We start from the raw sequence: 23,045 nt of genomic DNA on the forward strand, positions 1-23,045 counted from the left end.
CCTGCTATTGCCATTTCTAATTCTGCACCATATCAAAGTTTCTAGCTAGTGCTAGGGTGGATAAAAAAATAATGAATTGCAAAGAACAGCTGACCATATGATCTTATGGTCAATAAGATCTTACTCCAATAAGAGGCTCCGAAATTGATAAATTCAGCAAAGTCTCAGCTTACAAAGTTAGTATATATAAATCATTAGTACTTCTATACACCAATAACAGTCATGCTGAGAATCAAATCAAAGACTCAATACTATTCATCATAGTCACAAAGGAAATAAAATACCTAAGAATCTACTTAACCAAGGAAATGAAGTTCTCTACAAAGACAATTCTAAAACACCAAAGAAAACAATTGGATATCACACAAACAAATGGAAAAACATATCATGCTCAAGAATTGGTAGAATCAAAATTGTGAAAATGTCCACACTACCCCAAATAATTTACAAATTCACTGCAATTCCCATCAAAATGTCAACATTGTGATTTTGGAAATAGAAAAGAGCCCAAAAGAGCCCAAAAGAGCCCGAAGAGCCAAAGCAATCTTATGCAAAAAGACCAAATCTGGAGGCATCACATGACCAGGTTTCAAACTGTTCTACAAACATTAACTTTAAGGGTCTAACCAAAACACCATGGAATTAGTACAAAACAGAGACATAGACCAGTGGAACAGAACAGAGAACCAAGATGTGAAACCATTTACATACTGCAACATCTTTAACAGGGCAGATAACAAGGCAGCTGGGGAAAAGAAACTCTATTCAATAAATGGTTCTGGGAAAATTGGATAGCCACTGCAGAATAATGAAACAGGATCCATATCTCTCACCACTCACAAAGATTAATTCAGGATAAATAAAATGTGAGGCATGAAACCACAAGAATTCTAGAAGAAAATATTGGAAATACTCTTCTAAATATTAGCCTAGGCAAAGAATTTATGAAGAAGGCCCCAAAGGCAATCACAGCAACAACAAAAGCAATCCAATGAGACTTCATTAAATTAAAAAGTTTCTGCATGGAAGACTTCTGACTTGGGTCTTCCCCTTTGCCAGAAGCTCTGGTACTTTTCACTCCTTCTGTACTCCTTTCTGTCAAATGTAATTCTTACCACTGGGGGCAGGGGTGGGTGGGAGAGAAAAGAAAAGCCTCTGCACAGCCAAGGAAATAATCAACCAAACAAGTAGACCACCTACAGAATGGGAAAAAGTATTTGGAATCTATACATCAAATCAAGGGCTAATAACCAGGATCTACAAAAAATTCAAGCTAATCAGCAAGGAAAAAAACAATCCCTTTAAAAAGTGCATGAAGACATGAATAGAAGCTTTTCAAAAGAAGATAGACATGTGGCAAATAAACATATGGAAAATGTCCAATGTTCAATCAGTAATCATCAGGGAAATGCAAATGCAAATCAAAATGTGTTATCACCTTATGCCAGTTAGAATGGCTTTTATTGAAAAGTCCAAAAAACAATAGATGCAGAGAAAAAGGAACACTTATGCAGTCAGTCCCCAGGTTATTTACAAGATAGGTCTTGTAGGTTTGCTCTTAAGTTGAATTTGTATGTAAGTCAGAATAGGTATATTTTTCTATTGTCTGTAATAGCCTCCACTCATTATTGCAAGTTGTACATAAGTGGATGTTTGCAGCAAGAGACAAAGACAGGCCATACAAAATAGAATTTTTAAAGGTGGGAGACACGGCGGGGGGATCGCCTGTTAGTGGGGTTGCAGCAAATGGTCTTCAGTGTTTGCTTCTCTCAGCTTTTATAGAAGGCTATTTCCTCATTAGCCCAGAAGGTAAACTGAGGAAGAGAACAAAAACAGCAGCATTTTCTCTGAATAAATACATCAGCTCCTATTGTTTCTACAAACATTAACTTTAAGGGTCTGAGCAGACTTGAGACATCCGAAACCTGAGCCTTTGTGTGGGGGCAGCCTCCTGTCTGTGGTCACACACACAGATTCCTTGGGGGGTGGGGGGTAATCCCTACTAGTTCACTGTGAAGTAAAACGCCACCAGTGGCATCTGTCTCCTCTGAAGAATCCATGGGACAGGAGAATTTTTTTGTTCTTCACCCAGAGGCATCTTCCTCTGTGACAAGGAATATAAGCTCTCCTACCCATATTTCAGGGCTCAAGCTGTTCCCTTGATCTCTGCCTGGCAGAGATCAAATCCCTACAATGTGTATTTGGTTTGGCTACTGACTGGGCAGAAGATGGCCTGGTGAATGTTTCTTGCCAGGACTTGCATGCAGCTTCCTCTGTGGCCATCGTTTCTTTAGAGTGTTCACAGATTCAGGAGGAGTGTTTGCAAGCTGTATCCCCCTATAGGCCAGGCTTCTAGGAAAAGCAGGAAATTGCTCAGAATTTAGCAGCTGGTTTAGCAGACCTGTTTTTATTCCTCCTTGCTCAGCTTATTTCTCTTTTTTTGCCTTTTTCTGGGGGTGTTTTCCCTTGCCAAAAATGGAGTCTTTGGTCTCCGTTCTGCCTGCAACTATACAATTCAGAAATTCCACTTCTGGGTATATATCCAAAGGAAATGAAATCAGCATGTTGAAGAGACATCTGCACTCCCATGTTCACTGCAGAATTAGTCACCATAGCTAGATATGGAATCAGCCTAAGTGTCCATCAATGGGTGAATGGATGAAGAAAATGAGGTGCATATATACAAGAAAATATTATTCAATCTTAGGGGAGGAAATTCTGTCATTTGAGACAACACAGATCAACCTGAAGGACATTATGCTGAGTGAACTAAGCTAGGCACAGAAAGACAAATGCTGCATGCTCTCACTTGTGTGTGGAATCTAAAAAACCTAATTTATAGAAGCACAAAAAAGAATGGTGATTACTAGTAGCTGGGGGTAAAATGGAGAATTATGGAGATATTGGTTAAAGGATACAAATTTTCAGCTAGACAAGAAGCATATATATTCCGTAAATTGATGGTACGATAGGGTAACCATAGTTGATGTATTATATACTTGAAAACTTTTAAGAAAAAATTTGCTTTAAATGTTTTCACCACAAAAAAATAATCAGTGTATGTAAATTAGCTTTCTTAGCCATTCCACAATGTATACATGCATCAACACACCATGTTGTATGCTATAAATACATACAATTTTATTAATGAAAAATCAAAGAACCTTAACTAAAATAATCTGCATTGACACTTAAATACAATTTGTATTTTTAGTGATATGAACTTGAAAATCAATAAATAGGAAACCCAAATAGTTGATCAACAAGAGAAAATATGCTAAACTTTCTTTGGTTCCTTTTATCCTTTTCTACCATCTTCCCTTCCTCACACTGTTCTTTTCTTCCTCCTTTCCTCCTCCCGTCCCTTCTCTCTCTTTCCTTTCCTTTCTCTTTCCCTTCCTTTCATAATGACACTAATATTTTCAAATGCTAAAACTATTAACACTTATTAATAGTAATATGTTCCTCATTTTTGTACTTTAATATAGCTCTTTAATGTCTTTAGAAAGACAGAGATGAAAAAAAATATTACCTTTGCCTTTTTTACTATGGAGCACGATAACATTTTCTTCATCTTGGGCCAACCACTTCTCAACTTCCTGGGAGAACACCAACATCTCACTGATTTCAAATAGAAGATTTTTAGGTAAGTTAAAATATTTCCACAAAGTCAAGCCCAGTGTATTTAGCCCTCTTCTGATAGTCAATTTGACTTAGCACTTACCGCAGAGTGGGGACATTATGGTCGTCGATCATGAGTCTACAAACCCTATGATGGAAGTGTTTAGGGTTATAACCTCGTTCACCTAAAATAAATAATACATATGTTATGTTGTATCTCCATACCTAATAAAATAGTAAATGAAGAAGTTACGAATACTTAAAATTTTTTTATTAGAAATTTCTTATCTACCTTGAAAGGAAATTTCTGAGTGGTTTCTGCTGCTCTAAAACAAATACAAAGACCTCAAAAACATAAGAATAGTAGTAGTTTGTCTCAGGTTACCTAAGTCCAACTTGTTTTCTTAATAGGACTTACTTTTAATTTTCCAGCATACTACTCACTCCACAGGTAATTAGAAACCAAGGAAAGAAGCCAGGATAGCTGACCAAAATTGCTGCCCCACCCCCACCACCCTGAAAATGTCTATGTAGTAATAATATACAGGTAGAGGGAAAAAATCATGAGAGACAGAGTGGTAAACTAGGAGGCAATCTGTTTTCTACTGGGCTTTTTGTTTTTTCGTATTTTTCTGCCATCCAGAGTCTCTCATCACAGTCCACTTCTACTGGGTTAGGGTACACATTTGTTAAATTCTCTATGTCCTCATAAAGAAATCTGACGGGAACAACAGCAAGATTTTCCTAAGCCTAATATCACTAGAGTAGATCTTCCCTAAAATGGTTCACCTCCCCTTCAGACTCTTTGGTCCCACAAGGCCTCCCTCCCTCATAGGGTACTTGGTGCTATTGGGCCAACTCTTCCTTCTAAATGGGGCTTGTGCAAGATGGGAATATTTGAACTCACTTGCCAACAGCACCAAATACTTATGATTAAAAGCAATGGAAAAATAATATCTTCTTACAGGCAGCAACCTGTTTTCTATCTACAGTGGCAAAACATCAAGTCAGGTACATACTACACAGATTGTAGACTTGATAGTGATTTGGATGCTTCATGTCCAGGAACCGCACAACTTCCTAAAAAAGATGGATGCATATCTTACATATCCACATGGCACCAACAGAAGACATTTCCTAGGAATAATCTAAAATGATTATTACTTTCTACTCATTTGTCTCTCATTGGCATCTTCTAGAGGAGATTCAAGGACTATGAAGTTATGTTATTTCCAAGTCATACCTAACCCACAGTGTTTTTCAGACCACAAAGTGTGCTTGGCTACTTAGATTAGCCTGTACTCTCAAGATGCACTGTTTTAACGTTACCAGAGAAGGAAATTGGGTGGTCAACTAGCAAATTTAAGTAAATTTGTTTGGAATTATTAATTCACAGTAAGATATGGTTCTTACTTAAATCTAAGTCTGCACAGATATGTCTTTTATGTAACAATCTGGATATTACGGTATATCTAAACATTATGCAAATACATAAATGCAAAAAATATTGGTATGATTATGTGTGCGTGTATGCATGATAGAAAAAGATAAACATCAAATTTTAGATAAGTGTTAACAATATGGAGAGTCTTTTGGCTCATCTGTGTTTTCTCATTTTCTAAAATGAATGTATACCTGTCTCTGTATATGTATACACATATATCTGTGCAAAGAACATATATGCAAAGATATATCTCTTTATATCTCTTCAAAATGAGAAATAGTGATTATTATTTAAAATACAGTAAGTATCGCCATACTCATCCAACAATATTTTCAGAAAATTTATCCATATGAAATACGCACACATACATATATACCTCAGTACAACCACAAAAGTGACTTACAAAATTTAAAAACTGATTAGTATAGTACCATCACAGCAATGATTACTGGCTTACTATTGAGAAAAATTTAAGGTATTAAAGTGATCAATTTGTTAAAGTGGTTATCCCTATCACGAGGAAAGTAAAAAAGATGAACACTGCCTGTACATAGCATGTGGAGTGGGGAAAGGATAAAAAGTCTTATACAATTCAAAAATTCATGGAATCTCTTACACAGCATTCATATGTATTTAAAAATCAAGTATTAGAACTATAAATATCTCTAAGAAAGTTAAGTGAACGTGACTGAAGCTTTTAGATGAGGAAGAAGTGTTGAATCAAGATACAGACAATAGGTTTGGATTTGACTTCCTAAAAATTTGAAATTTCTGTTTATAAAATGCCTCAACAATTGACCAAAAGGGGAAAATAATTGTCAGTAAAGTTAACTAAATAAGAACTATGGATAGTATAAGAAACAAAATAACTCATTAGCAACAACTTAAGTAGTACTCCCTCACCCCAGAAGCCAAGACAAATGTCTTCATTTTGATTTACGTACACATGACATTTTTTGGCTTTTAACAAAACATCCCATCTAGTATCAAGTGTTGTTGCTAAATTGATAATTGTCACCACAAAACCTAACCAAAGAAAATTCGCTCAATTTAGATAAGCTGTCATTAACTGACATCTCAGTCTACTAAAAACCAATATTAGCAATCAAAAAATGCTTAACTCATAAAAGATGGATTCTGGAAATTTGGGGATGGCTGCCCTGAAGTAGAATGATCCATCTAATGGACCTCAGTCAAATTGCAAATGGATTTTTATACAGCTGCTCAACTCCTGAGTCTCTGTATATTAGTTATAGTTTGTAAAGTCGTTTCATGAATAGAAATATGTCCCTTCCTGAGAATAAGGGAGAATGATTCCATCAATAGTTTCAGTTCTTCACTTTTCCCTACACCCAAGCCCTTGCTCTTCACCTTATTTTTCCCTCTCTCATTTTGAGCTCCAGCATGTGAGTTGAATTGTTCAATGGGATGACACAAAGCAGAGGTTGCAAAAACACCTGTGAGATTCTATTCTAGACTTTGCCTTTTGCCATAGCCTTGAAACACAGCCAGGGTAGCCGGAGAAAAACATTTTGATATTCTTCATAGATGCAGAAAAAGTATCTGATAAATTAATGATTTGAGATTCTGCTTGTTAGTGATTTCTGGGAGTTGTAACATGCTGCAGATATCTTCTCCTATTCTGAAGTTTGTCTCTTTGCTTTGTTGATTGCATCCTTAGATGTGCGTAAACATTTTAAGTTGATCATTTGTTTTGTTTTGGTGGCATCTTCAGGTTTTACTATGCAGAGGATTATATCATCTGCAAACAGAGACTATTTTACCTCCAACTTGGATGTTCTTTATTTATTTCTGTTGCCTGATTTCTCTGGTAGAACTTTCAGTACTACATTGAAAAAAAAAAAAAATTGGAGGAAGTGCCCGTCCTGTCTTGTTCCAGTTCTTAGATGAAAAGCTTTCAGCTTTTCTCCATTCAGTGTGATGCTACTGGTGGGTTTGCATATAAGGCTTTTACTGTATCAATCAAAGTATGTTCCTTCTATACCTAATTTGTTGATGGCTTTTATCATGAATGGATACTGAATTTTACCTAGTGCCATTTCTGCATCTATGGAGGTGATCATGTGGTGTTTGTCCTTCATTCTGATGATGCAGTGTATCACATTTATTGATTTGAATATATCATATCACCCTTGCATCCTTGGGATAAATAACATTTAATCATGCTTTTTGATGTGCTGTTGGATTTGGTTTCTTAGTATTTTATTGAGAATTACTGCATCCATGTTCATCAGTGATACTGACCTCTAGTCTCTCTTTTTTTGTTGTGTTTTTCATTGGTTGTGGAATCAGATTAATGGTAAACTTGTAGATTTGAGTTTGGAAGAATTACCTGCCCTTTGACTTTTTTTTTTTGGGGGGGGCGGTTAGTTTGAAAAGAATCAGTGTTAGTTCTTCTTTAAAAGTTTGGCAGAATTTAGTGGTGAAGCCATCTAGTCCTGGGCTCCTCTTTGCTTATAAAAGATTTTATTACTGATTCAATCTTGTTACTCATTATTGGCCTGTTCAGATATTCTCTTTTTGCTTGGTTCAGTCTTGGTAGGAAATTTATCCATTTCCTCTAGGTTGTCCAATTTGTTTTCCTGTAGTTGTTTATAATAGTCTTTAATAATTCTTTATATATGTGTGTGTATGTATATGTGTATATATGTGGATAAACATACACATATGTACTCTAAATATATATATATAGAGTACATATATGTGTATATATATATATATATAGAGAGAGAGAGAGATAGTCTCACTTTATTACCCTTGGTAGAGTGCCATTGCATCATAGTTAATAGCAACCTCAAAATCCTGGGCTAAAGTGATTCTCTTGTCATCAGCCTCCTGAGTAGCTGGGACTACAGGCACCTGCCACAGTGCCTGGCTATTTTTAGAGACAGGGTCTCGCTCTTGCTCAGGCTGGTCTTGAACCCGTGATCTCAGGCAATCCACCTACTTTGGCCTCCCAGAGTGCTGGGATTATAGGCATGAGCCACTGTGCCTGGCCTGATCCTTTATATTTCTGTATTATCAGCTGAAAGACCTCATTTTTCATTTCTGATTTTATTGATTTGGGTCTTATCTTTTTTTTCCTTCTTAGTCTAAACATTGGTTTATCTATGTTGTTTAACTTTTCAAGAAACAAATTTTTCATTTTGTTCATCTTTTGTATTGTTTTAATCTCAATTTCACTTATTTTTGCTCTAATCTTTCCTATTTCTTTTCTCCATTAATTTTAGTTTTGTTTGTTCTTGTTTTCTAGTTCCACGAAGTGCATTGTAAGGTTGTTTATTTAATTTTTCTACTTTTTTGGTGTAGGTGTTTAGTGCTATAAACACCTCTTAGGGGCGGCGCCTGTAGCTCAGTCGGTAAGGCGCTGGCCCCATATACCGAGGGTGGCGGGTTCAAACCCGGCCCCAGCTGAACTGCAACCAAAAAATAGCTGGGCGTTGTGGCAGGCGCCTGTAGTCCCAGCTACTCGGGAGACTGAGGCAAGAGAATCGCCTAAGCCCAGGAGTTGGAGGTTGCTGTGAGCTGTGTGATGCCATGGCACTCTACCGAGGGCCATAAAGTGAGACTCAGTCTCTACAAAAAAAAAAAAAAAAAAAAACACCTCTTAGTACAGCTTTTGCTGCATTCCACGGCATCATGAGTTTCTATTTTTTTTTTTTTTTTTTAGAGACAGAGTCTCACTGTACTGCCCTCGGTTAGAGTGCTGTGGCGTCACACGGCTCACAGCAACCTCTAACTCTTGGGTTTAGGTGATTCTCCTGCCTCAGCCTCCCGAGCAGCTGGGACTACAGGCGCCCACCACAACGTCCAGCTATTTTCTTTGCTGCACTTTGGCCGGGGCTGGGTTTGAACCCGCCACCCTCGGCATATGGGGCCGGCGCCCTACCCACTGAGCCACAGGCGCCGCCCATGAGTTTCTATTTTTATTTATTTTTCGTTTGTTTGTTTCAGATTAATATGAGGGTGCAAATAATTAGGGTCCATTGTTAGCATTTCCAGGGAAAAGTTCAAGTTGTAATTAAACCCTTTATCCAGGGGGTATGCTGTAGTCCCTCACATTTTGCACATTAGGTGAGATCTTACCCATCCCCGCTCTCCTCTCCTTTCCCCTTTTCCTCTTCCCTCCTTCCCCACACATGAATATACTTGTGTTTTTCTCTTGTATGGGTGTGTAGTTATTTTTCTTTTGGTTTAATATTAGGAGTTAGTACACTGGATACTTGCTTTTCTATTCTTGTGATACTTTACTAAGAAGGATGTGCTCCAACTCTATCAAGGTTAATACAAAAGATTTAGAGTAACTATCTTTTTATGGCTGGATAATATTTCATGGTATATGTATAGCTCAGTTTATTAATCCATTCACGGGTTGATGGGCACATGGGTTTCTTCTATGTCTTAGCAACTGTGAATTGAACTGCAGTAACACTCTGGTGCAAATGTCCTTGTAGGAAATGATATTTTTTCTTCTGGGTAGATACTTAGTAATGGTATTGTGGGATCAAATAGAAGGTCTACTTTTAAGCTCTTTGAGGATTGCCCATACTTCTTTCCATAGAGGTTGTATTAGTTTGTGATCCCACCGGCAGTGTTAAAGTGTTCACTTCTCTCCATATCTATGCTAGCATCTGCAGCTTTGGGATTTTTTTGTTTGTTTGTTTTTTTGTAGAGACAGAGTCTCATTTTATTGCCCTCAGTAGAGTGCCATGGCACCACACAGCTCACAACAACCTCCAACTTCTGGGTTTAGGCAATTCTCTTACCTCAGCCTCCCAAGTAGCTGGGACTACAGGTGCCTGCGACAATGCCCAGCAATTTTTTTTGTTGCAGTTCGGCTGGGGCTGGGTTTGAATCCGTTACCCTCGGTATATGGGGCTGGTGCCTTACCCACTGAGCCATGGGCACCACCCAGCTTTGGGATTTTGTGATCAGGGCTATTCTCACTGGGGTTAGGTAACATCTCAGAGTGGTTTTGATTTGCATTTCTCTGATGATTAGGGATGAGGAGCAATTTTTTCATTTGTTTTTTGGCTATTTTCCTGTCTTCTTTAGAGAAATTTCTTTTCAAGCCTCTTGTCCACTTATAAATGTGATTTTTTGCTCTTTTTTGTTGATTAATTTGAGTTTTTAAATTTCTTTCTTCATTTCTTCATTCACCTATTGGTTATTCAGGAGCATATTGCTTAATTTTCATGTATCTGTATAACTTCCAAAGTTCCTTTCATTATTATTTCTACATGTGGTTTTATTTCATCATGGTCAGGAAAGATAACTGATATGAATCAAATTTGTAAAAAATTGTTGATACTTGTCTTATTACCTAACACATGGTTTATCTTGGAGAATGTTCCGTATGCTGATGAGAAGAACATGCACTCTGTAGCTATTGGATGAAATGTTCTGTATGTCTGTTAGGTCCATTTGGTCTACACTGTAAATAAATCTGTTGTGTCTCTGTTGATTTTCTGCCTAGATCATCTTCCCAATGCTGAGAATGAGTGTTAAAAGCCTCAACTACTCTTGAATGAAATATCTCTTTCCTCTTCATCTAATAATGTTTGTTTTATTATATATCTGGCTACTCTAGTGTTGGAGCCATATATACATAGTATTCACAATTATTTTATTTTATTTTATTTATTTACTTTTTTCAGTTTTGGCTGGGGCTGGGTTTGAACCTGCCACCTCCAACATATGGGGCCAGTGCCCTACTCCTTTGAGCCACAGGCACCACCCAGTATTCACAATTAGTATATTTTCTTGCTAAGTTTTCCCCTTAACGTTATACAATAACCTTCTTTGTCACGTTTTACAGTTTTTGACTTAGAATCTATTTTATCTTATGTAAGTATGGCTGCTACTGCTTACTTTTGCTTCATGTTTGCTTGGAATATCTTTTTCCATCTATGTTTGTCTTTACATATCAGATGAGTTTCTTGTAGGCAACATATAGTTGGGTCATTGAAAAAAATACTTTCAGCCAAGCCTAGATCTTCTAATTGGGAATTTAGTCTGCTTCCATTAAAAGTGATTACTCCTTTACTATTCAACATAGTGCTGGAAGTTCTAGCCAATACAAATAGGCAAGACAAGGAAATAAAGGGAATCCAAATGGGAGCAGAGGAGGTCAAACTCTCCCTCTTTGCTGACAACATGATCTTATACTTAGAGAACCCCAAAGACTCAACCACAAGACTCCTGGAAGTCATCAAAAAATACAGTAATGTTTCAGGATATAAAATCAATGTCCGCAAGTCAGTAGCCTTTGTATACACAAATAACAGTCAAGATGAGAAGCTAATTAAGGACACAACTCCCTTAACCATAGTTTCAAAGAAAATTAAATACCTAGGAATATACCTAACGAAGGAGGTGAAGGACCTCTATAAAGAAAACTATGAAATCCTCAGAAAGGAAATAGCAGAGGATATTAACAAATGGAAGAGCATACCATGCTCATGGATGGGAAGAATCATCATTGTTAAAATGTCTATACTTCCCAAAGCAATCTACCTATTCAATGCCATTCCTATCAAAATACCAACATTGCACTTTCAAGATTTGGAAAAAATGATTCTGCGTTTTGTATGGAACCGGAAAAAACCGGTTAGCTAAGGCAGTTCATAGGAATAAAAATAAAGCTGGAGGCATCAGCATACCAGATTTTAGTCTGTACTACACAGCCATTGTGGTCAAGACAGCATGGTACAGGCACAAAAACAGAGACATAGACACTTAGAATCGAATTGAATACCAAGAAATGAAACTAACATCTTATAACCACCTAATCTTCGATAAACCAAACAAGAACATACCTTGGGGGAAAGACTCCCTATTCAACAAATGGTGTTGGGAGAACTGGATGTCTACATGTAAAAGACTGAAACTGGACCCACATCTTTCCCCACTCACAAAAATTGATCCAAGATGGATAAATGACTTAAATTTAAGGTGTGAAACAATAAAAGTCCTCAAAGAAAGCATAGGAAAAATACTGGAAGATATTGGCCTGGGGAAAACTTTATGAAGAAGACTGCCATGGCAATTGCAACAACAACAAAAATAAACAAATGGGACTTCATTAAACTGAAAAGCTTCTGTACAGCTAAGGAGACAATAACCAAAGCAAAGAGACAACCTACACAATGGGAAAGGATATTTGCATATTTTCAATCAGACAAAAGCTTGATAACTAGGATCTATAGAGAACTCAAATTAATCCACATGAAAAAAGCCAACAATCCCATATATAAATGGGCAAGAGACATGAATAGAACTTTCTCTAAAGATGACAGACGAATGGCTAACAAACACATGAAAAAATGTTCATCATCTCTATATATTAGAGAAATGCAAATCAAAACAACCCTGAGATATCATCTAACCCCAGTGAGAATGGCCCACATCACAAAATCTCAAAACTGCAGATGCTGGCGTGGATGTGGAGAGAAGGGTACACTTTTACACTGCTGGTGGGACTGCAAACTAGTACAACCTTTCTGGAAGGAAGTATGGAGAAACCTCAAAGCACTCAAGCTAGACCTCCCATTTGATCCTGCAATCCCATTACTGGGGATCTACCCAGAAGGAAAAAAATCCTTTTATCTTAAGGACACTTGTACTAGACTGTTTATTGCAGCTCAATTTACAATCGCCAAAATGTGGAAACAGCCTAAATGCCCACCAACCCAGGAATGGATTAACAAGCTGTGGTATATGTATACCATGGAATACTATTCAGCCATTAAAAAAAAATGGAGACTTTACATCCTTCGTATTAACCTGGATGGAAGTGGAAGACATTATTCTTAGTAAAGCATCACGAGAATGGAGAAGCATGAATCCTATGTACTCAATTTTGATGTGAGGACAATTAATAACAATTAAGTTTATGGGGGGGAAGCAGAAAGAGGGATGGGGGGTGGGGCCTTGGTGTGTGTCACACTTTATGGAGGCAAGACATGATTGCAAGAGGGACTTTACCTAACAATTGCACTCAGTGTAACCTGGCTTATTGTACCCTCAATGAATCCCCAACAATAAAAAAAAAAAAACAGTTATTACTGATAGGTAAAGACTTACTCCTGTCATTCCGTGGCTTTGTGGTTGTATTGTATATCCTTTATTTCTTTCTTCAATTACTATCATTTATCTTTGCAGTTTAGTGGGTTTCTGTAGTGATAAAGTTTGATTCCTTTCTTTTTCTCATTTGTATATCTGCTCAGTGAGTTTTATACTTTTACATGTTTTCATGATGGTAATCATTCTTTTGTTTCCAGATGTAGGACACCATTAAATAGTCCAATGGTGATAAGTTCCCTCAGTTTTTCCTTCTCTGGAAAATACTTTCTTTCTTCATTACTGAAGGATGGCTTTCCTGGAAATAGTATTTTCTGGATTATGGCTAGATGTTTTTTTCTGTCAGTACTTTGCATTATTCTATTTTCTCCTGGCCTGTAAGGTTTCCTGTGATTCATCTACTGTTGGTCCAATAGATATTCCCTTATATATGACTTGACGCTTTTTTTTTTCTTTTTTCTTTTTTTTTTGTAGAGACAGAGTCTCACTGTACCGCCCTTGGTAGAGTGCCGTGGCGTCACATGGCTCACAGCAACCTCTAACTCTTGGGCTTACGCGATTCTCTTGCCTCAGCCTCCCGAGCAGCTGGGACTACAGGCGCCTGCCACAACAACCGGCTATTTTTTTGCTGCAGTTTGACTGGGGCTGGGTTTGAACCCGCCACCTTCGGCATATGGGGCCGGCACCGTACTCACTGAGCCACAGGTGCCGCCCAACTTGAAGCTTTTGTCTTGCTTTTTTTTTTTTTTTAGAAATCTTTGTCTTTGATTTTGACTATTTGACTATTGTGTGCCTCAGAAAGGAACTTGTGGGGTTGCATCTATTTGGGAAACTTTGTGCTTCCTGAATCTGGATGTCAATATGTCTCCCAAGACTTGGGATATTTTGGTTATTATTTTATTGGAGAGAATTTTCTATCTCTTTTCTCATTTCTTGTCCTTCTGAATTCCCCCAAAGGCAAATATTTGTTTGACTAATAGTGTACCATAATTCCCATTGGCTTTCTTCATTCTTTCTTATTCTTTTCTGTTTTTGTGATACCTAGGTTATTTTAAAGACATGTCTTGATGTTTTGAACTTCTTCCTGCTGCTTGGTATAGCTGATTTTGAAGCTCTTGATGTTAATTTTGTTTTTTTTATTTAATTCCTTGAATTATTCAGTGCCAACATTTGTTTGGTTCTTTTTCAATAATATCTATATCTTTGTTGAATTTGTTATTCAGATCATGAATTGTTTCCCTAATTTTGTAATATATTATCTATCTGTATTCTCCTGTATGTCAGTGAGTTTCCTTAAAGTCACTTTTAAAAATTCCTTCTCAGGCAATTTAGTTTGTTACTATGAATCTATTATAGGGGAAGTATTGTGTTTCTTTGGAGGTGTAATATTTCATTGCATTTCATGTTCCCTGTATCCCCATTAATTTCGCACATCTGGTGAAACAGTTGCCTCCTCCAATTTTATCAATTAGTTTTCATAGATGAGGATTTTTTTGCCTTCAGTTTTGTCCTATATGGGTAGGGTGCCTTTGCCTTGGCTGTAGGTGCGTACAGTGTTCATGTGATTTCTTCAGTTGTAATTAACATTATCAGTTTCTATAAGTATCAGTGTCCTAAACTGTGGATGTTCATGGAGGCAGTGGTGTGGCTTAGCTGAGGGCCACAGATACCATGTCAGCTGGATTTCAGGCTGGGGTCATATACTGAGTGTGGTGTCTCCACTAGTCATGGGGGTAGCGTCACTGGCTAAGTGAGAACCAGGTAGGCTGGTCTTCAGATCCGCAGAAGTATGTGTGGCAAGTGGCAACTTTGCTGGTTAATGTATGGGATCAAAGGCAGAAGTGGGTGCCAGGCAGTCTGGCCTTCAGTGCTTATGCAAGATAATCACCTGAGCTCAGGAGTTTGAGGTTGCAGTGAGCTATAACAACCTCAGTACCCTCAAACCTGGTCAACAGAACAAGATTCTGGCTAAAACAAAAAACACCTTAAACTAAATAGTGTGCATTCACTTAGAAATAAATATCCTTACCGTCATTTTATTCCTGTATAAAGAATGCTTTCCTGCGGCTGGGTACGACATGGCAATAATATGATCTGAAAGTCAAAGCTAACACTGTCACAAATGTCATTAGAGGTAAAACAATATAGAAACATAAAATTGATATATAATCAATCTCTTTTTTCATAGAAAAGAACTTTAAAAATTGAAGTTGACAGAAACACAGTTAATACACATTCAGGATAATCAAGATCAAATATTAAGTTGTTTAATATTTGACCAGAAACCTTGCATGTTGTTTTTAAAAATATTTAATGAATTAATTATATTAAATTATAGCTGTGTACATTAATGCAATCATGGGGTAGAATGTGCTGGTTTTTATATACAATTTGAAATATTTTCATCAAACTGGTTAAACATAGCCTTCACGGCATTTTCTTAGTTATTGTATTAAGACATTTATATTCTACACCTAGTAAATTGCACATGTACCACTGTAAGATGCATCGTAGATGTGGTCTCACCAATTACCCTGTCTCCACCCATCCTCACTCCTCCCCTTCATTGCTCTTCCTCTTTCCCCTTCATCTTGGGCTGTAGTTGGGTTATAGCTTTCATATGGAAGTATGGGTGCTTATAAATTAGATTCATAGTAGGGTGGAATACATTGGATACTTTTTCTTCCATTCTTGAGACACTTTGCTAAGAAGACTAGGTTCCAGCTCCATCCATGTAAACATATAAGAGGTAAAGTCTCCATCTTTCTTTAAGGTGGCATAATATTCCATGGTGTACATATACCAAAATTTATTAATCCATTCATGAGTTGATAGGCACTTGGGCTTCTTCCATGACTTAGCAATTATGAACTGGGCTATAATAAACATTCTGGTACAAATATCTTTGTTATAATATGATTTCTGGTCTTCTGGATATATACCTAGTAGAGGAATTGTAGGGTTGAATGGCAGGTTATTTTAAGATCCCTAAGTGTTTTCCAAACATCTTTCCAAAAGGAACAGATTAGTTTGCATTTCCACCAGCAATGCAGAAGTGTTCCCTTTTCTCCAAATCCATGCCTACATCTCTGGTTTTGGGATTTTGTGATGTGGGCTAACCTTAGTGGAGTGAGAAGATATCTCAAAGTAGTTTTGATTTGCATTTGTCTGATGATTAAGGATGATGAGCATTTTTTCATGTCTGTAGGCCCTGCGCCTGTCTTCAGAGAAGTTTCCCTTCAAGTCCCTTGCCCAGCCTGAGATGGGATCACTTGTTCTTTTTTTGATAATATGTTTGAGTTCTCTGTGGATTCTGGTTATTAAACCTTTGTCAGAGACATAACCTACAAATATCTTCTCCCATTCTGAGAGCTGTCTGCCTGCTTTACTTACTGTGTTCTTGGCTGTGCATAAGCATTTTAGTTTGATCAGATCCCAGTAGTGCATTTTTAATGCTGCTTCAATTGCCGGGTTGGCGGGGGTGGGGGGTAGAGTCCTCCTCAGAAAATATTTGCCCAGACTGATTTCTTCAAGGGTTTCCCCTGCACTTTCTTCTAGTATTTTTATAGTTTTATGTCTTAAGTTTAAATCTTTAATCCAGTCAGAGTCTATCTTAGTCAATGGTGAAATGTGTGGGTCCAGTTTCAGTCTTCTACAGGTTGCCAGCCAGTTCACCCAGCACCATTTGTTAAATAGGGAATCTTTTCTCCACTGAATGTTTTTAATTGGCTTGTCAAAGATCAAATAATGGTAAGCAGCTGGGTTCATCTCTTGGTTCTCTATTCTATTTCATACATCTCCCTTTCTGTTTTTGTGCCAATACCATGCTGTTTCGATCACTATCGATTTATAGTATAGTCTGAATTCTGGTACCATAATTCCTCTTGCTTTGTTTTTGTTTCTGAGTACTATCTTGGTTATTTGAGGTTTTTTTTTCTGATTTCATATAAAATGAAGTATTATTTTTTCAATATCTTTAAAGTATGACAGTGGACCCTTAATAGGGATTGCATTAAAATTGTATATTGCTTTGAGTAATATGAACATTTTAACAATGTTAATTCTTCCCAGTCATGGGCATGGTATGTTTTCCCATTTGTTAACATCTTTAGCTATTTCATTTCATAGAGTTTCATAGTTCTCCTTATAAAAATCTTTCACATTCTTCGTTATAGAAACTCCCAAATATTTCATCTTCTTTGGCACTTCTGTGAATGGAATAGAGTCTTTGACTGTTTTTTCAGCTTGACTATTGTTGGCATATAATAAAGGCTACATATTTATGAGTGTTGATTTTGTAACTTGAGACACTGCTATATTCGTTAATCACTTCTACGAGTTTTATAGTAGAATTCCTGGTGTTTTCCAGATATACAATCATATCATCTGCAAAGAGTGACCCTATATGAATACCCTTGATCACATTTTCTCGCCTAATTGTGATGGCTAAGACTTCCATTATATGTTAAAATATATACCATATATATTCCATATATGTTAAAAAGCAGTGGAGACAATGGGCAACCTTGCCTGGTTCCTGATCTGAGTGGAAATTATTTCAATTTAACTCAATTCAATATGATATTGGCTATGGGTTTGCTGTAGATGGCCTCTATCAGTTTAAGAAATGTCCCTTCTATACCAATTTTCTCAAGTGTTCTGATCATGAAAGGATGCTGGATGTTATCAAAAGCTTTTTCTGCATCAATTGAGAGAATCATATGGTCATTGCTTTTTGTTTATGTGCTGAATTATATTTATAGATTTACGTATATTGAACCAGCCTTGAGACTGTGAAATAAAACTCACTTGGTCATGGTGCATTATTTGTTTCACTCTGGATTCTGTTTGCTAGGATCTTGTTGAATATTTTCGCATCAATATTCTTTAGTGATATTGGTTTGTGATTTTCTTTTCTTGTTGGGTCTTTTCCTGGTTTGGGGATCAAGGTGATGTTTGCTTCATAGAATGTGTTGGGTAATATTCCTTATTTTTCCATATTTTGGAAAAGGTTGTGTAATATAGGTACTAATTCCTCTTTAAAGGTTTGGTAGAATTCTGATGTGAAGCCATGTGGTCCCGGGCTCCTCTTTTTAGGGAGATTTTGTATGGTCGATGCTATTTCAGAACTTGATATAGGCCTGTTCAACATTTCCACTTCATTCTGGCTAAGTCTAGGCATGCTTCCAAGTATTTGTCTCTTTCATTCAGATTTTTGTATTTCTGAAAATAGAGCTTTTTGTAATATTAAGGATTTTTTGAATTTCTCAGGAGTCTGTTGTTATTTCGTCTTTACCATTTGTGATTGATGAAATTAGAGATTTTACACTTTTTTCCTGGTGAGGTTAGCCAAAGGTTTATCTATTTTATTGACCTTTTCAAAAAACCAACTTTTCAATTTATTGATCTGTTGTATAATCCTTTTGTTTTCAATTTCATTTAATTCTCCTCTAATTTTGGTGATTTCTTTTCTTCTGCTGTGTTTGGGATTGGAATATTCTTCCTTTTCCAGTTGCCTGAGATGTCCCATTAAGTTGTTAACCTCCTCTCTGTCCATTCTCTTGAGGAAGGCTTGCAGTAATATAAATTTCCCTCTTAGGACTGCCTTTGCAGTACCCGTGAGGTTCTGATAATTTATGTATTCATTATCGTTTTTCTTCCAAAATTTTGGTAATTTCCTTCTTATTCTCATCTACAACCAAGCTATCATTCAGCATAAGGTTATTTAGCTTCCATATTTTTGTATGAGTATGCTGATTCCTTTTGTTATTTAGTTCAACTTTTGTTCCATGATGGTCTGAAATGATACTAGGAATAATTTGTATTCCTTTAAATTTGCTGAGGTTAGATTTGTGACCTAAGATGTGATCAATTTTGGAGTACATTCTGTGGGCTGATTAGAAGAATGTGTACTCAGTTTTATTAGGATGAAATGTTCTGTAGATGTCTGTTAAATCCAAATTTTGAACGGTTAAGTTTAAGTACAAAATTTCTTTGCTTAGCTTCGTTTTGGAGGCTCTTTCCAACACTGCCAAGGAATTGTTAAAATCTCTGACTATTATGATGATGGGGAAAATCAAGTTGTTCATGTTTGTTAGAGTCTTATAAATTGAGACACATCTTGTTTGGGTGCATAAATGTTAATAATTGAAGTCTCATCATGTTAAGTTCTACCCTTATCAAATAGGAAGTGACCATCCTTATCTTTCCTTACTTTTGTTGGTTTAAAGCCTCTTGTATCTGCAAAGAAAATTGCAACACTGCTTTTTCCTGCTTTACATTTGCCTGAAATATAGATGACCATCCCTTCACCCTAAGTCTATATTTATCTTTTAAGATAAGAGGAGATTCTTGTATGCAGCAGATATCTGGCCTATTTGTGTATTCAGTCAGCCAACCTGTGCCTCTTAGAAGGCAATTTAAGCCATTCATATTAATTGAGAATATTGATAAGCCTGGTAGAATTTGGGGTATCGAGTTTTTTGAAAGTCCAGTGGACATTTTTAATCCTTTTGCCATTGTGGAAGTTGAAATTTGATCAAAAATTTCTGAGTGAGTTTACTTTTGTGGTGGAAGATTGTGCTGGTTATTATGGAGTATAGGTCTGAGAATATCCTGGAGAGCTGGTTTAGTCATGTCAAATTTCTTCAACATGTGAATTTCATTAAAGTAATTTCTCCATCATAAATGACTCAGTTTTTCAGGGTACAGGATCCTGGGTTGAAAGTGTTTTTTTGTTTTAGGGAGATTAAAAGTTGATGACCACCCTCTTCTAGCTTGAAAAGGTTTCAGCAGAGAGATCTGCAGTCATTCTAGTATTCTTCCCCTTGTAGTTAATGGTCTTCTTACATCTTGCTGTTTTCAGAATTTTCTCCTTCATGTTAACTTTAGTGAAGTTAATTATGATGTGCCTGGATGGTGTCTTATTTCAGTTGAATTGTGCCAGTATTCTGAAACAGTCTGCTATCTGAATTTCAGAATCTCTTGGCCTATCTGGAAAGTTCTCCTTCATAATCTCATAAAGAAGAGCCTCTGTGCCTTATGAAGCAACTTAGTCACCTTCGGGGATTTCTATAAGGTGAATATTAGTTTTCTTCAAATCATCCCAGAGCTCTCTGAGAGGATGATCCGGAGTGTTCAGAAGCTTTGTCTTCAGTGTCAGAAATCCTTTCTTTTGCTTGCTCCATTCTGTTTCTGAGGGATTCCACTGTATTTCTCAGATCTTTGAGGGCTGCAAATTCTTTTTTTTTTTTATTAATTTCTTTTTTTTTTATTAAATCATAACTGTATACAATGATATGATTATGGGGCATCATACACTCACTTCATAAACCATTTGACACATTTTTATCACAGTGGTTAACATAGCCTTTCCAGCATTATCTCAGTTACTGTGCCAAAACATTTACATTCTACATTTACCAAGTTTCGTAAATACCCCTGTAACATGCACCACAGGTGTGATCCCACCGATTCCCCTCCCTCTATCCACCCACCCCCTTTCCCACTTCCCCCTATTGTTAAGTTGTAGCTGGGTTATAGCTTTCATGTGAGAGTTCCAAATTAGTTTCATAGTAGAGCAGTGTACATTGGGTATTTTTTCTTCCATGCTGCAAATTCTTGTCTCAATGTGCAAAATCTTTGGTGATTTTGTCCTTGAATTCATTGAATTCTTGAGACAACTTTTGAAATGTTCCTTGAATTTCTAATTCCAACTTTACCTCCATTCTAGTAATCTTATTTGCAACCCAGATTCTGAATTTGATTTCTGACATCTCAGCCATTTGTTTATGAATGGGATCTTCAGTTGTATAATTTCTTGGGGGTGTTGATCTACCCTGGCTATTCATGTTACTGGAGTTTTTCTGCTGATTCCACCCCATGATTATTTTACACCATTTGGCTAGATGAGCAGATAAGGTGATGTTGGGTTGATGGGCTCCTGGAGTAGTGATTAACCAGCCATTTTCCCCAGAGCTAGGACTGGTGTCTGTACATCTTTCCCTAGAACTTTGCAAAAGACCCATACAGTGCTATGGCCTGAGACACTGGGGACATAATTTGGTATGGTGGGGCTAAGTGGCTCTGTCTTTTTTTCAGCTGGTCTCTGTACTACCCTAGTGAATCAGTTACTCTGGGTTGAAGTCTCAACTGTGGAGAAATATCAGCAATTAAGTCATCCTGCCTCCCATGGGCAACAACTGGAAAAGGAAAATCAAACCTTCCCACAACCACACACCCAGGGTACAACTTTGCATAGTTCTTGGGTGATTGGTCCAGTCAGCACTCTGTCTCAAGTGGGAGAGTTCAAAATGTCTCCGGCAGCTAGATAGCAGGCATCTGCTGGCAGCTCAAGCATGATTCATTATGGTGCTCCATGGAGTCAGAAGGACCCATGGCAAGTGTATTAGTCTGGGAAGTTTAATGCCTCTTTTCCCACCTTGCAGCTCTGTCACACCCAGTCACTGGTAGCCCTGCATGGCTGTGACCCAGTTCCTTCCAAAGAGCAGATGCTCCAGGCGTTTACACCCGCTGAGTTACAGGGAGATCTATGTCTTCTTGGCCAGGCCTCCACACTCTGCCACCATCTGACAGGGGGAACGGAGGCCTGACGACCTCAGGTGGTTAATGGAAGCTGGGGCACTTCACTCAGTTCCAGCCCCACTTCTGAATGATGTTGCTGAAACTTATATTTTTGCCAAATTTATGATTCTGTCCTGGCTATATTCCCCTGTGGACCAGGTGCTGTTTGAGTTCACTGAAACTGCAACTTAGCCCCAGTGTGTGCCAGTCCCTGGAGCTGGTGTGTCTGTCTCTGCTTCAGTCTGTGTTGGGGCTGGTGCAGTTAGAGCTCACACTCAGCTCTGAGTTCCAGCTTCTGCCCACCTCCCTTTGTCTCATCTCTGATCCCCTGAGGGCCAGGTCCTTCTTAGGCTCACTTAAACAGTCTTGGCTCAGCCCCAACCTGGGAGTATGCCATCTCTGCGCACACATCTTCTATTCTCTGTCCCCACCATACCCCACCCAGGCCGGTACTGCCTCAGGCATACCCTTTACTCATGGGGCCTGCATTACCATACTAGATCTATTTCACCAGTGTCTGCCACCAAAGAAGATGCTTGGCTTTCTCTGGTTGCCCAGAGAGACAGGGAGTGTTTCTCCAAAATATCACCAGGGTTGTGAGCCCTATTGTTCCTGCTGCTGCTGCTCTGTGCCATGGGGCACCACCTCTTCCTGTCCCACACAGTTCCTTCAGTCCACCATCTTCTCCTCAACCCATCCCACAGAATCAGCACACACCTGCAACAGCCTATGCCCTGTCCACACCTCTGGAGAAAATTCCCAAAATTCCAGACTCCATTGGGGACAGGCTTCCAGACCTCCGGGTGAGAGTGGAGGGGAGTACTGAGAGTTCAGAATTGCAGATAGAGAATATGTACGGTTTTATATAGTTTTATGCCTGGAAGGAGAGGGCCATGGCACCCTAGTCGGAGAGGGAGGTCCAGTTTTTAGAGGGTCTCTCCCATGGGATAAAATGGGAGGATGTTTGCTGCTTGTTTGTTTGTAGAAAGTATACTGTGAGCTGTTCTCAGGGGAAGGGACACCCGTCACTTGGAGATAGATTTTGTATTGGTTGTATCCTTGGGGTTGCAGCTTGCCTCAGCAGGGTCGATGTGCATTCTTCAACCTTCTCTCTTGGCTCAGCTCCAAACCATCAGCTTACTTGCTAAACATCTGTCCTTTAATTCTCTTTCTGGATGGGAGCCTCTGTGGAAAACTGGCTCTAGTTGGCCATCTTGCCTCTGCCCACCCTCATTATGATGTTTTAAAGACTCAATTGTTTGCAGCCATGTGCCACATAATTGGGTTGGCATCA

At 38.0% G+C, this 23,045-nt stretch overlaps 1 protein-coding gene across 1 annotated transcript in view; it reads right to left on the minus strand.

Moving 5' to 3' along the window:
• The window catches only part of LOC128566487 (phosphatidylinositol 3,4,5-trisphosphate 3-phosphatase TPTE2-like), a 92,024-nt gene that overhangs the window by 43,847 nt on the left and 25,132 nt on the right, over nt 1–23,045 (minus strand). The window contains exons 9-12 of the mRNA XM_053563331.1: nt 15,198–15,262; nt 4,641–4,701; nt 3,725–3,806; nt 3,533–3,621 (exon numbers count right to left, since the gene is read on the minus strand). Of these exons, the coding sequence (XP_053419306.1) occupies nt 3,533–3,621; nt 3,725–3,806; nt 4,641–4,701; nt 15,198–15,262 (297 nt within the window). The remainder of the gene's footprint in view (nt 1–3,532; nt 3,622–3,724; nt 3,807–4,640; nt 4,702–15,197; nt 15,263–23,045) is intronic.

Source organism: Nycticebus coucang, chromosome 15 (genome assembly GCF_027406575.1).
Source record: "Nycticebus coucang isolate mNycCou1 chromosome 15, mNycCou1.pri, whole genome shotgun sequence".
Taxonomy (NCBI): Eukaryota; Metazoa; Chordata; class Mammalia; order Primates; family Lorisidae; genus Nycticebus; species Nycticebus coucang.